At 37.9% G+C, this 14,353-nt stretch overlaps 1 protein-coding gene across 4 annotated transcripts in view; it reads right to left on the bottom strand.

Moving 5' to 3' along the window:
• Positions 1-14,353, bottom strand: part of LOC124595025 (interleukin-1 receptor-associated kinase 4-like) — a 126,589-nt gene that overhangs the window by 78,988 nt on the left and 33,248 nt on the right. For all 4 annotated transcript variants that reach the window (XM_047133582.1, XM_047133584.1, XM_047133583.1 and 1 more), the window contains exons 3-4: positions 11,246-11,415; positions 5,178-5,514 (exon numbers count right to left, since the gene is read on the bottom strand). In XM_047133582.1, the coding sequence (XP_046989538.1) occupies positions 5,178-5,514; positions 11,246-11,415 (507 nt within the window). The remainder of the gene's footprint in view (positions 1-5,177; positions 5,515-11,245; positions 11,416-14,353) is intronic.

Genomic DNA, 14,353 nt, shown 5'->3' on the forward strand with positions numbered 1-14,353 from the left:
CCTCCAGAATATTTTACCCAAGAGGACGCCATCATCATTTAATCATACAGTAAAGCTGCATGTCCTCGGGAAAAATTACGGCTGTAGTTTCCCCTTGCTTTCAGCCGTTCGCAGTACCAGCACAGCAAGGCCGTTTTGGTTAATGTTACAAGGCCAGATCAGTCAATCATCCAGACTGTTGCCCCTGCAACTACTGAAAAGGCTGCTGCCCCTCTTCAGGAACCACATGTTTGTCTGGCCTCTCAACAGATACCCCTCCGTTGTGGTTGCACCTACGGTACGGCCATCTGTATCGCTGAGGCACGCAAGCCTCCCCACCAACGGCAAGGTCCATGGTTCATGAGGGGAGATCTGTGAAGAAAAAGAGACTACTTCATGAAATATCTAGACAGCACACCACATCCCCAGAATTTGATTCCTATTTTAAGAATTACAAAAAGATTTTAACTAAAGTCATAAAAGAAGCAAAAAAAAAAAAAAAAAAAAAAAATGGCAAATAGTTCCTTCATAGCAAATGCACAAAATAAAATGAAAGCCATATGGGAGATTGTAAGGCATGAACCAGGAGTAAAACGGAGAGAATACCATAATATCAAACTGAATGAAAACACTTCTGTAATATCTGATCCCCCAGCAGATAGCAAATAATTTTAACTCATATTTCTCTGAGGCAGCTGAGATTCTGGTGAAGCAAAACTTTCAAAATGCTGTCACTGAAAATCAGATTAAAACTATCCCTAGTAACAAGTCTCTCTTCCTACACCCAACAGATGAACAGGAAATGCTAAATACAATAGCGGAGCTAAAATCAAAATATTCCTCTGGTACTGACAACATACCAGACCATATCATTAAAAAATGTGCACCCTTAGTAGTTAAGCCCATGGTAGACATATGCAATAGTTCACTTTCTCAGGGAATCTTCCCAGAAAGGCTAAAAATAGCTAAAGTGAAGCCATTGTTCAAAAAGGGTGAAAAAACAGATATAACAAATTATAGGCCAGTCTCTCTACTATCTGTTTTTTCTAAAATAATTGAAAAAATCTTTTATAAAAGACTTGTAGATTTCATTGAAAAAAATAAACTTTTCTCAGCTACACAGCATGGTTTCCGAAAATGTAAATCCACTGAGACAGCTATTATTGATTTCTTAAATGAAGCTTTAAATGCATTAGATAAAAAAGAACAAATAGCAGCAATATTCCTAGATCTTTCAAAAGCATTTGACATCATTAACCATGGTCTTTTGCTTAGAAAGCTAGAAAATGTTGGTGTCAGAGGCCCAGCCTATGAGTGGGTAAAGTCATATCTACAAAACAGACACCAAATAGTTGAAGTCTTGTACAAAGAAGGAAAAAATTTAACTTCCTATCAATCAGAAAAACAGTGTGTTAAATACTGTGTGCCCCAGGGTTCCGTACTGGGACCAATCCTGTTCTTGCTGTTTGTAAATGACCTGGAACCATCCAGCCCTAACTATAAGTACATTAAATATGCCGATGATACAAATATACTTACCACAGGAAAGACCCAAGAAGAGCTCCAAAATGAAATAAAAAAGAGCACTACACACGTATCAAAATGGTTCGCAATGAACAACTTAATAATAAACACACATAAAACAAACACTATGCATCTACACACAGTGCAGAATAAACAGCCCTTAACTGCAACCATATAACTGTTAGGCAAAAGACTTGAAATTGTAAATAGCACCAAATTTTTGGGAGTTTGGATCCAAGATGACCTAAGATGGCAGAAACACACACAACACCTATGTAGTAAATTAAATACCATTTGTTACAGTATAAAAATTCTTGCTGGATGCACATCTATGCAAGCCATAAAAAATGTGTACTATACCCAAGCAGAATCATTACTAAGATATGGTTTAATTTGCTGGGGAAATTCACCACCCAGCAAAAGCTGTTTTATTGCGCAAAAAAGAATTATAAGAGCCATGGAAGGCTTAGCACCTTGATCTTCATGTAAACCCTCATTTAAAAAGCTTCATATTCTTCCATTACCATGCCTATATATCCTAGAAACAATAATGTTTATAAGGAAAATCGTAGATGAAAATAACAAGATTGCTCCAAAAAACCAAAATATCCATTCATACAACACAAGAAATAATCAAGATTTACATATGCAGTTTTCACATACAACACTAAAACAAAAAGGACCCTTGCAAGCAGGAAAAAAACTGTATAACAAACTACCTAAACAAATTAAGGCAATAACTGGCATGCATAAATTCAAAACTGCAGTGAGTGACTACTTGCTACAGAATTGTTACTATAGTGTTGATGAATTTTTATCTACAATGTAAATATGTAAAAAATTTAAATAGTTTATACAATTAAGGCCAAAATAAGAAATGTGTACATTAGATTTATCTGTGTATTATATGTGGTCTATTACATATATGTGTGTGTCTGTATAATCAAGGCCAAAAGTATGAAATGTGTGCGTGTAAAATTTATTTGTGAAATGTTATTCCCGTATGTTAGAGTTATACTGCTATATACTGAAAACCATACAACAGCTTTTTTCTGTTAAATTTTATTGCAAATTATTTGACTTGCCCTATATCATTATGTACCCCTGTACAGTGTATGATTCACAGGACCAATAAATATACAATACAATACAATACAATATTGCAGATATTAAGACATGCGTTTTTGACTCATATCTGTAACTTTTTCCCTTAACTTCTCATTGAATGTCAAAGTTGAAATTTATACTGAAGTTTGATACACTAAGTGTGTAAGTTTCAGATTTCTATCTGGTCTCTTAACAAAGATATTGCAGGCCAAAGAACTCACAAAATCCGTTTTTTAAATAGTGTATTGTTGCAAGTGTAAGTTTCTCACCATTTGTACTCTATAGAAAGTAACTATACTGTATACTGTAATAGCACAAAAAATATTAAGACTAAGTAATTACTCATTCTTTGGCAAAATACTGGTCAAAAATTGAGTTTTTAAAAATTGAAACCAATAAATTTGAACCACTGAAAATACATTAAGGAACACATTCACATAGGTGATCGTGGTTTTAATTTATAGTCCAGCATGCACTGAACTAAATGCTTCTTACCTGAAAGGTTTGGGGCAACCCATTAGTGACGAATTTAAAAAATCGCAGATGCTTGTACATGCAAAAAAAAAAATTTACAATCTGAAACAAAAATAGCCAGTGTTTCTAAACAATGAAGAATAATTTTTTTTAAAAAATGTTTTTGACCCCACTATACATTAGGGAATTCATCTAGCAAATATAAAATTTTTCTGAGATGATCGAGCAACCTTCCCCCCCCCCCCCCCCCTCCCTCCCTCCTGTACCACTTGGTATGGAATGACCCTGGTGTAAAATACTCTTCGATTAACTGCAGTAAGCTTAAGATAGAGAAGCCAATAACAACTAGCTGCCTTTTCTTAATTTACCAGTAGTCTGATAGTATTAACTATGGAAAAATATTGCTATTAAAAAAACATCACCAAATTCATCACAGGGATGTTGAAACATGAGCTATGAAGAAGACTCATGCCTCAGTCATTTCTCTAGAAGTTATCACATTATCAAAAACTAGACCTTCACTTCATCAACATGATCATCTTAAATTGGTGTTAATGACGTTCCACTTTTCATGAACTCAGGCACATTTTGCACTTCATAAAAGCTTCCAGAGTCATATGAGCCATGGTGTGTACCCCTAGACTTAGTTGCTGTTATTTTCAAACAGAAGTTCTTGCTATAATATTTCCCAGTTATACATATTGTTGTTAAATGAAGTGTGTGAGAGGAGGAAAAAGGGAAGGGGGAGCCATGGAAGAAGACCACATATATATAATGGAAGGTAAGTAGACAGGCACATAAGCAAGATCAAAAATACTGCTGAATTTTCAGACAATGCCCTTTATCAAACCTAACTAACACAAGAAACAAAACACGCATGCACAGCTACATTATCCCGGCCAACTACATTGAACCGGTAGTGCAACTTAACTGGGGTCAGGGGTTGTATGGAATGAGGTGAGTGAAAAGGAAAAGGAGGAAAGGGAAGAAGGAAAAGAAGGGGTGCAGGGTGGCTGTGACCTGGGAAGGAGGGACTACAAGGGAATGGGATAGGAATGTGGCGCCAGTGAGTTCGCCCTGGCACTGGCAGTAGAAGTTGAGTGTGGAGCACAATGAGGTGGAGGACTGGATTATCAAGGGGGAACAGAACAGAAGCAGAGGAAGAGCATGCAGGATAAAGTGTGCAAGTAGATCGAAGGGGTGGATTTGGGAGATGCGGATAGGGGTGGTGGTGGATGTGGGACAGACGTTATGAGAGTTGAGGCCAGTTGGAACGTGGTGCTTAATGCTAAGCACCCAACGACCACATAAAATTTCACTCCTGCCACAGACATATCCTATCCTCTCAGAGGCAGGGCCACATATGAAAGCAGTCACGTCATATACAAGCTTTGCTGTGTTGGTAACCTATGCCACCAGGATACCCCTCCCCAAAACCAGCTTCTCTGAATTAAATAAAAGAGAATTGTTCTTCCAATACATTCTTTGTTCCTGCAATCCTCTTAGCCTCCTCTTACCCATCTCCACTCCCATCCCCGGCCACCACTTCACCTTGTACTCTACATTTGTTCTTTCCTCTCCATGGTCTCCCCCTCACTGTGTGTGGCACACATACACATATTTGCACCTGCCTGTACCAGGGTGAACTCACTAGGTCCACATTCCTATCATATTCCGCAGCTGCCTCTCCTTCCCAGCCTTCAGCTATTTCTCCTTGCAGCATTCCCTCCCCTAGACCACCTCATTCTCCCTCACTCACTATTAATGTTCACTAACAAATACTTTAACAAAAATTACTATATCACAAAATGGAAACATATCAACAAGAATGTCCAACCAGAATCCAAGAAGAATGCTGTGATGTCTTTTAAACAGATATTGTACATGAACAATAGCCTAAAAATAAGTCCTCAGAGCCTCACGTAAATTACATGAAACAGACATGAAATGCATTTACTAATGGTGGTGATAACCATTTGTTATAACCATTTTTAAACATCAAACAGACATAATTGAACAGTTAACATCCAATAACAAAAACGTCATGACAATTAACAAAAGTTAAGAGCACAAAACATTTGATGTTTATATACCTGTACTCATTTCTTTCATTACTGATCACAGGTGCATCAATACTATCCACTCTCCTTGTTGGCATTTCATTTATAGTTTCATTGCTTTCATTTACACCCACATGTCCTCTCTCAGTATTATTCGTGTGTACATTACCAGCGCCTCCAGGAGTAACAGTCTCTTGAGCTCCATCAAACAATGTCAACCGTTCCAATGGCTTAGGCAATGAATCAATCAAACCATTGACATCAGCCAAAGGTTTAACATGGTTTTTTGATTGAAGAAGTTTCTGCAAAGCTTCATCGGACAAATCAACAGCAGCAGCAGGCCCAGACTCTGGTCTTTCAGGCAGTTTGTCTGTAATTTGAAACACCACTTTCAGTACAGTACATAAAATAAAATTTAAAAAACAAATCAATGACAACACAGAAAACCTATAACAGCCCCCACCACACTCTTCCCCACTCCCTACACACACAAGGGGGTGGTAGGAGGGAGAGAGAGAAAGGGGAGGTGGAGGGGGAGGAAAGAAAATCTTACTGTTGGGTGGTGGTAGTGAGAAGGAGATGTGAGATTACGTGCATATCTCTTTGAGATGGTTACCAGGTAACTAGTATTTTTAAACCAAGTTGAGGGCTCAGTGACATCAGCTTTGATTTAAGCTCTTTGAAGAAGGATCTCTAGGGTGAAGAATATATTACTCTTTGAGTCATACAATTAGCCGTAGACGGAGCATTCTGTGCAATATGTTAATGCATAACTTGGAGAATTCCTCAAGGCAGAAGTATGTTTCCATATGATCTCACCGATGCATTGCCCCTTACATGGCCACATCATATGTGGCATGGGTTAGAACTGAATGTTTCTGGTAAGAGACTACTCACATGGTTATTTTACCAGAAACATACTATCTCATCTCAGCAGCATTTTTTCCCACATCACAGTGACTTCCAATGAGGTCCAAGACTTTTTAGGACAAATTCATCTCAAATTAAAAAAAAATGCTGTAGAATTAATGTAATTACAGCTGAAAAAGCTAACATCAAAACAAAATACTGCAGTGTGGAAAAAGGCTAGATCTTGAATAACTCTCATTCAGTGTCTTTGATGAAAAGATCGGCTGCACCATTAATAAAAAGGGTTAAGTTATAACACTAAACAATGGAAACTCTAGGTTGCAATATCAACACTATTAGGAAAAGGATAGATTTCTATTCACTGTAAAGATGACTCTGAGTTGCATACAGGCACAATGGAAAAACTTTTACACATTTAGCTTTCAGGCAAGGCCTTCTTCAGAAAAGGAAATACACAAACACAAACAAGCAAGCAAGAAAGCAATGTGCTGCTTTCACCCAAAGTAACAGTTGCATTCCAGGCTGAGCTGTCACAGCAGATGGTCATGTGTGCATGACATGTGCTTGCTTGTGTGAATGTGTGAAAGAGAGAGAGGGAGAGAGAGAGAGAGAGAGAGAGAGAGAGAGAGAGAGAGAGAGAGAGAGAGTGTGTGTGTGTGTGTGTGTGTGTGTGTGTTTTGTCTTTTCTGAAGAAGGCTTTGGCCAAAAGTTAAAATTTAAGTCTTTTTGTTGTGCCTGTTTGCAACTCTAAGTATCATCTTATATGGTGAATAACAGTCTATCCTTTCCCTAACATTGTTATCTTTTAGTACCCATACAGCAAAATTAAATGACAAGTGGAATGTCAGAATATATGTTGTGCTTGCAAGAACATGACATGGAAATTACTGAAATTGAACAGATATATAAGTCAACCACATCATCTTTACCTAGAAGAGCTTCAAGTGATATATGTATAATTTAACCAAACTGGATATAAAAAAGGAAAATGCCGTATCTGTCAACAGGTAACTTCCTTTTCTCCTGATACCTCATCAAACCTGAAGAGACGTCCAGAAGTACCTCTGGGCTGGTGCGGATCATGAAGTCTCCTTCCATGAAATAAAAGTGAGTCTCAGTCTCCATCCAACATAGCAATTGTCATTTGGTTCCCCATTAGATCCTGATTTATTTTCTTTTGTAACGCCATCACATGCAATCTATTTTCATTTGCAACAAGACATAAGTAAATCTATCAAAGTTATAATTAAATACAATTATGACATTAAAGACACAACATTTAAAAAAATCATAAATGTGTTTTGTCCAAATTATGATTCACAAATTTGAAAATTCTATCAAACACTCTAATGCCCAGTCATTTGATCAAATTAAAACATTTAGACCAGTGCAAAGCAACAACAGCAGGATAACTATAAATAATATTACTTTATATGTACTCATGGCAAATGAGAAGACTCTACTGAAGTCATACTTTCTAGAGGGCTTCCAGTCTGAAGGAAGACTCAATTGCAGAATATATTTCGAACTGGGTAACAGTGCTTCAACAATGAAATAGGCTGTCATGCTTTCGAACCTATGGTGTCACCGCCAGACACCACATTTGCTAGGTGGTAGCCTTTAAAACGGCCGCGGTCTGTTAGTATACGTCGGACCCGCGTGTCGCCACTATCAGTGATTGCAGACAGAGCGCCGCCACATGGTAGGTCTAGCCTAGAGACTCCCTAGCATTCGCCTAGTTGTACAGCCAACTTTGCTAGCAATGATTCACTGTCTACATCCGTTCTCATTAGCCGAGATGACAGTTTAGCTTAGCCTACAGCTATGTCATTTGCTAAGACCTAGCAAGGCGCCATATTCAGTTACTATATTCTGAACAGATAATATTGTGAATCATGTACCGTCAAGAGTGACGTTCATCATTAATGGGTTAAAGTTAAGTATCAAACTAATTATGTCCGCTTTCTGAATTCTCATTCCTTGTCATGTTCCAGACCTCATGTCAGTGTAGTTCTTCCCTCTTCACGCCTGCCTGCGTGAGCTAAAACGCCTGCCTTTCCACCTCCTCTCGTAACACGGTGTTGGCTCTTCTGCCAACACAACAGAACCTCCCACATGTTCTATGATTTGCACTTCCTTTAAATTTTGTTGTGTAACACACAATATGAAAAGTCAATACAGACAACTTGATGAAGTCAAAAGAGTAGTTATGTTTTTCAAAGAGTGTTGATTTGCCGTCGACTTGCTAAAATACAAGGATTTATTTATTTTTTTAAGATCAATCAGCAACCAATAACAGGCATAACTTGTGCAAATGCTTCATTTTGGGAGGATTTTGCTGATACCAAATGTCAGCTCCAACAAAGCCACGGCCCTGGACCAACAGTGATTGTTGAACTAGACCTACAGTGTCACACTGACTGCAAATGACAACTGTAGATAATTTTTGAAAGTAGAAAATTAGTTTCAATAATATTGTAGTTTTCATATTATATATTGTTTCCAGTAAAACTATGAAAAATAGCAAGAATGAGTTTTATTGTTATAATTTCACAACTTGATAAAAAAAAATATTCAGAATTTTGTTGAGATATTTTTTTATTTTTACTGAAGACGAAATGCACGACTTTTCAGAAATCTGAAAACTGCAACAGATGTAATGGAAAACTGTTAATCCTCTTTTTGAAATAAAATATAAACTCAGATACAGTGACTGTGAATTAAAAAGACACGGCAACTTCCTTTCATCTGCTTTACTAAGCAAAAGGAGAGTGATGAGTGATGACAAAGAGTTAATTCATTCCAGTGAGACAGTAGCTTTGATCCAGCCCCTTAAAAGAACGGTTCTGCCCATGTCTAGTTGTAACCTATCCCTGATAACTTTCTGTCTGTACATGTTGCAAACAGTAAAGGAACTGACAAGAAATTTGGAAAAGGAATTATAAGTTCACAGAGAAGAAATAAAAATTTTGAGTTCTGCCAATGATATTTAATTCTATCAGATGGCAAAGGACTTGGAAAAGCAGTTGAACGGAATGGCTAGTGTCTTGAAAAGAGTTTATACGATGAACATCAACACAAGTAAATTGAGGATACTGGAATGCAGTCAAATTAAATCAGGTGGAGAATTATATTACAAAATGAGACTCTAAAAGTGATAGTTGCGTTTAGCTATTTGAACAGAAAATAACTGATAATCGTCGAATAGAGAGGGTATAAAAGGAAGACTAGCAATAACAAATAAAGCATTTCCGAAAAACAGGAATTTATTAACATCTAACATAAATTTGAGTGTTTGAAACTCTTTTCTGAAGATATTTGTTTGGAGTATAGCCTTGTATGGAAATGAAAAGTGGACAATAATCAGTTCACAAAATATAAGAATAGAAGTTATTATATTAGGTGCTTTAGAAGAATGTTTAATATAAGATGGGTAAAGCAAATAACAAATGAGGATGTAATGAATCACATAAGGGAGAAAAGAAATTTATGCCACAACTTGACTAAATGAAGGGATCAGCTGATAGGACACATCCTGAGGCATCAACAAATAGTCAATTTGGTAGTGGAAGGAAGACCAGGTGTGTAAAAATTATAGATGGCATGAATACAGCAAGACAGTTCAAATGGATGTAGATTGCGACAGTTATGCACAAATGAAGAGACTTGCACAGGATAGACTAGCAGGAGAGCTGCAGCAAACCCCTCTTTGCAATGGAGACCACCACCACCACCAACAACAACAACAACAACAAGCTTGATATTTGTGTGTTTGATGCTCATTGCTTGATTACATCTGCTCAGGAACGAACTGATCTGACTGTTGCACAGGCCTCAGATATCGCACATTTTGAGCCTTGACAGCAGAATCTTATGAACCAGCATGTCAAGAGCTTCCATCAACAGGTCAATAAATACTTCTGCTGATCCCGTCTCGTGTCAGTCAGGCTTAGTATAAACTTTAAGCACTCGTAAATGGCAGTTGTTGTTGACCTCTTTTTTCTGAAGCTCTATTTTTCTTTACAAAGGATTTTGTTTTCAGTTATAAATTCCATAAGTTTCTCATACATAAATTTTCCAATATTTTTGAAATGCAAGAGGAAATCATGATGAGCCTATAGTTATTTACATTATCTCACCTGTCTATTTTCTTGACATACAGGGATTGGACAAAAATATGGAAACACCAAAAATACATGTTATCATGTATACTACAAAACAGGAAACCCACTGGCATTCAAAACAGATTCCAGTCATCTTGAAATGGGCAAATACACATCCTGTATAGTTTTTGAGGGAATCTTATACTATTCCTCCTGCACCCTTCATTCCAAAGCAGACCACAAAAGCTTAATAATATTGAGATCTGAAGACTGTGGTGGCTCACAAAACCAGTAATGGATGATGCAAGCTGTGTGAATAGGGGGCCTGTCATTTTGGAAAACATCACTACCACTGGGGAACAAACATTGTGCTATGGGATGGACCTGATTAGCCCAAATAGTCACATAATCCTTGACAGTAACGTGACCTTGCAGAGTAACCATTGAGTCCTTGGAATACCACAATACGGCTGCCCAAATTGACACTCAATCCCCATCATGTTTCACTCACTGGAAGTAAACTCGGCCAGGAACTGGAAATGACTTTCTTCCATTGCTACATAGTCTCAGCTTGCCCCGCAATTCCTTGCTTATGGAGCTCCTTCTATGTTGTTTTGATGCTGACAGAGTTCACAAGTGTGACTTTCAGTATCACAGTAGCTTTAGCAGATGCCATCCTCTTGTTTTTTGTCACAATCCTCTTCAATGAGAATCTGTCATGATCATTTAACAAGCACTTCCATCCACGTTGTGACTTAGCAGATGACGTTTTTCCACTTCCCTTGTATGCAGCATAAATCTTCAATACGTTGCCCAAGCAGTTTAGCTCCTTTGGTTATGGAAGCACACACCATATGAGCACGAACAATTTGCCCCTGTTCAAATTCATTTACCTCAAACATAATGCATTCCCAAGTTCACAGAACACAGTTCTGACCGTGACTGAGACTTGTAACATATGGACGACATTGCACAGGTGCAGTTCATGGTCCAATGCAACAGTGCGACCTCCATTTATGTTCAAGTAAGCATTTCTCACAGTGTTTCCATACTTCTGTCCAACCCCTGTAGAGTGATACGGTTGATAGTGTAAATACAATGCTTGCCTTAGTTCAAGCCAAAACAGACCTTTCAATAAATCACCAGCGACAAATTCTGCAGCTCTGTACAGTTCAGCTTTAACCAAAAGTTCTAGCAGGAATGCTAAATTTGGTCTAATCCTTCCACTAGTGCTCCACTCCTCCAAAAAGATTTCTGCACAAGGTCGCTTCTGCAGATTTGCATGATGTTCAATCAGTCTGTATAAAGAAACAAGAGAAGACATAACTTCATGCCTGTTATGCATAAAAAAGTATAAGATCAGTAAAAGCACTGACAAAAGCATTACTCCGCTTAAGCGAAAATAAAGTAAAAATACCAACAAACTACACATAATAAAAATGAAAGACTCAATGTTATGTAACAACATTATGAAAAAGACAGTTGCTATTCACCATATACTGGAGATACTGAGTCAAAGATAGGTACAACAAAAAGACTGTCAGAAAGTGAGCTTTCGGACAACAAGGCCTTCATCAGAAATTGACAAAATACACACACACACACACACACACATGAATACAGTCTCTGTATATGTGTGTGTGTAATTCTGACGAAGGCCTTGTTGGCCGAAAGCTCACTTTCTGACAGTCTTTTTGCTGCATCTATCAGTGACTCAGCATCTCCGCTATATAGTGTGTAGCAACTATCCTTTTGACAACATTGAAGTCAGTGAATAAATTTTCAACAACCACTTTTAGGACCATTTTGGTCACATGAATGGCGTCTACATTTTCTGTCTCACTCTGAAATTATTAGTGTGATACAAGCAAAAATTAGATACCAAAGATATGGTGCAAGTGAAAATGGTTTTCCTTTCTCATTTATTGTCTTCATAACATCTATCACATCATTCCCCCCCCCCTCCCCCCCCCCCCCCCACACACACACACAAACTTTGCCTGCAGTTCTAGTATGTCATATGTCAACTTTGTACGAAAATATACCTCCAATAATGAGCCATTCTTTAATTACTATAACAGATTTCTGCACACCTGGTATACATTACAAAACTTTGTGTACACAAAATGGCTACAATTTTCACTCTCTTAGTCATGATGAAAACACTTTGAGACAAAGTAAGTGTCATTTTCCCTGAAAGAATTCTCTTCTGAAGTGATCCTCATGATTGGCTGCATGCAGCCTTCGTAGTGATTGGTGTTTCTGGCTCCAGACAGCACATCTGCTAGAGGCCATTTCGTTTCCACTAGAAGTTGGGAAAAAGGTGAGTCTTATGGTGATCCATACAGTTGGGCAAAAGTAATACAACTGAAGTGCCACCAGTTTACCTGAGGTTGTTAGTTAATATTTACCATCTTTGCAATTTTGTGGGTAAGTAAACATCCCTATTCCTTGTAAGACACAAAATTCCACCGTTGTGCCACTTTGTGGTTCCTGAAACATGTACAGGAATACAATTACAGAGCACTGGTGGTGTAAAATTCATAATCTCAGTAACCAAGAGCTTATCAAACATATGTTCAGCCAAAAGTGACCAGTCTGAGACTGGAAGCTTCCTGGTCAGCCTGCAGTGGCAGGATATGAGAAGCAGACCATTCATAACGACCGATGTGTGATAATCTGTGACATAACACATGCGGCAGGGTGTTCATAAGGAACCACTTACATCATCATCTGTGAGCTGCAGAAGTTGCATAGTTCTGCATGTTGACTAAGGAACATAAAATCAACAGAATGGGTCTGTCTTTGCAGCACTTCATTTGTTACTGTGAGGAAAAAGAGGACTTCTTGACAGTAACTGTTACAAGGAATAAGTCTTGGTTGACTATTTTCAATCAGAAACCTAGTGCAAGTCTGGGTCAGGTGACAGAGGATGTAGGTTCACTTTGCAAAGACTTCACAATGGAAGACACCTTGGTAATAGTGGGTGGGGTGGGCAACAGCATAGACAGGAACCCTAATTATTCAATTGAGAGTGAGCTGGTAAATATAGCTTCGGCAACGAGACATACTGGTGTTGGGCTTGTGTGTGTTTTGAGGCACCGTAAGCATCATCATTTAAACTCTTTTGTGGAATGGTTGCTTGGATCAGATATGGGGTCTCATAGCAGTGTGGTTCCTGTTGATTCTATCAGCGGGTGGGACTATACTAGGCATGGCCTTCACCTCAACAGGAAAGGAAAGGGAAAACTGTCTGGGCTAATAGCAAATAACTTAAAGGGAGGGGGGGGGGGGGCACTTTCACAAGTGGTAAAGTACCAGTGGTTACAAGTGATGGATCAGAAGTTTTTTTAGGGTAGGGAGGGCAGAAACAAAAGATGTTCAGAGAAAAGCTGAAAATGACATTCACATTGATAAAACAGGCAGCCAGAAAGCAAATTTTAATATACACAATTCAAGCAGACAGCCTCTGATTGAAACTAGAGATACTCAAAAATTGGCAGAAAATTAGGTTCATTCAGTTGTAATTCAGCCAGTGCACAAAATCAATTATCGTTACTGCATCACAATATCTGAGGACTAAAGGAAAGCTTAATGAGTTGCTTATTTGTATTGAAGAATTAGAGTTGAGAAAACCAGTTGATATAATCTGCCTCTCTGAGCATCACGTGACCACTGGTATAGATACATTAAATGTTACAGGATTCAAGTTAGCTTCTTAATTCTGTAGAGAAAATATGGAGAAAGAAGTAGTTGCCACATTTGTCAAAAACTGTTTTGATTTCAAGAATATTGATATTAATAAGTTTTGCTGAGAGCAGCACTTAGAAGCTTGTGCAACAGAAGTAGTATTTCATAATAAGTCCCTTATAATAGTAGGTATATACATATCACCTTCAGGAAATTTTAACCTCTTCATAAAAAAATCTGGAAGCTCTACTGTCCCATTTCATGGTAAAGAAAAAGGAAATAGTGCTTGCTGGTGATTTTATCGCGGATTTATTGAAAAGCTCTGTCAGTGAACAACTATTGCAGCCAGTAACACTATCATTCAATTTAGTTCCTACTGTGAACTTTTCTACTAGGATATGTAAATGCTCTGAAACTGCTTTTGATAATATCTTTGTAAACAAAACAAGGGGAAAAAGTCGTATCACAAAACCAATAGTAAATGGGCTGTCTGATCATGACATTCAGCATCGTGTGTAAATTTTTAAACTTGTCGCGGTTAAAAAT

Source organism: Schistocerca americana, chromosome 2 (genome assembly GCF_021461395.2).
Source record: "Schistocerca americana isolate TAMUIC-IGC-003095 chromosome 2, iqSchAmer2.1, whole genome shotgun sequence".
NCBI lineage: Eukaryota > Metazoa > Arthropoda > Insecta > Orthoptera > Acrididae > Schistocerca > Schistocerca americana.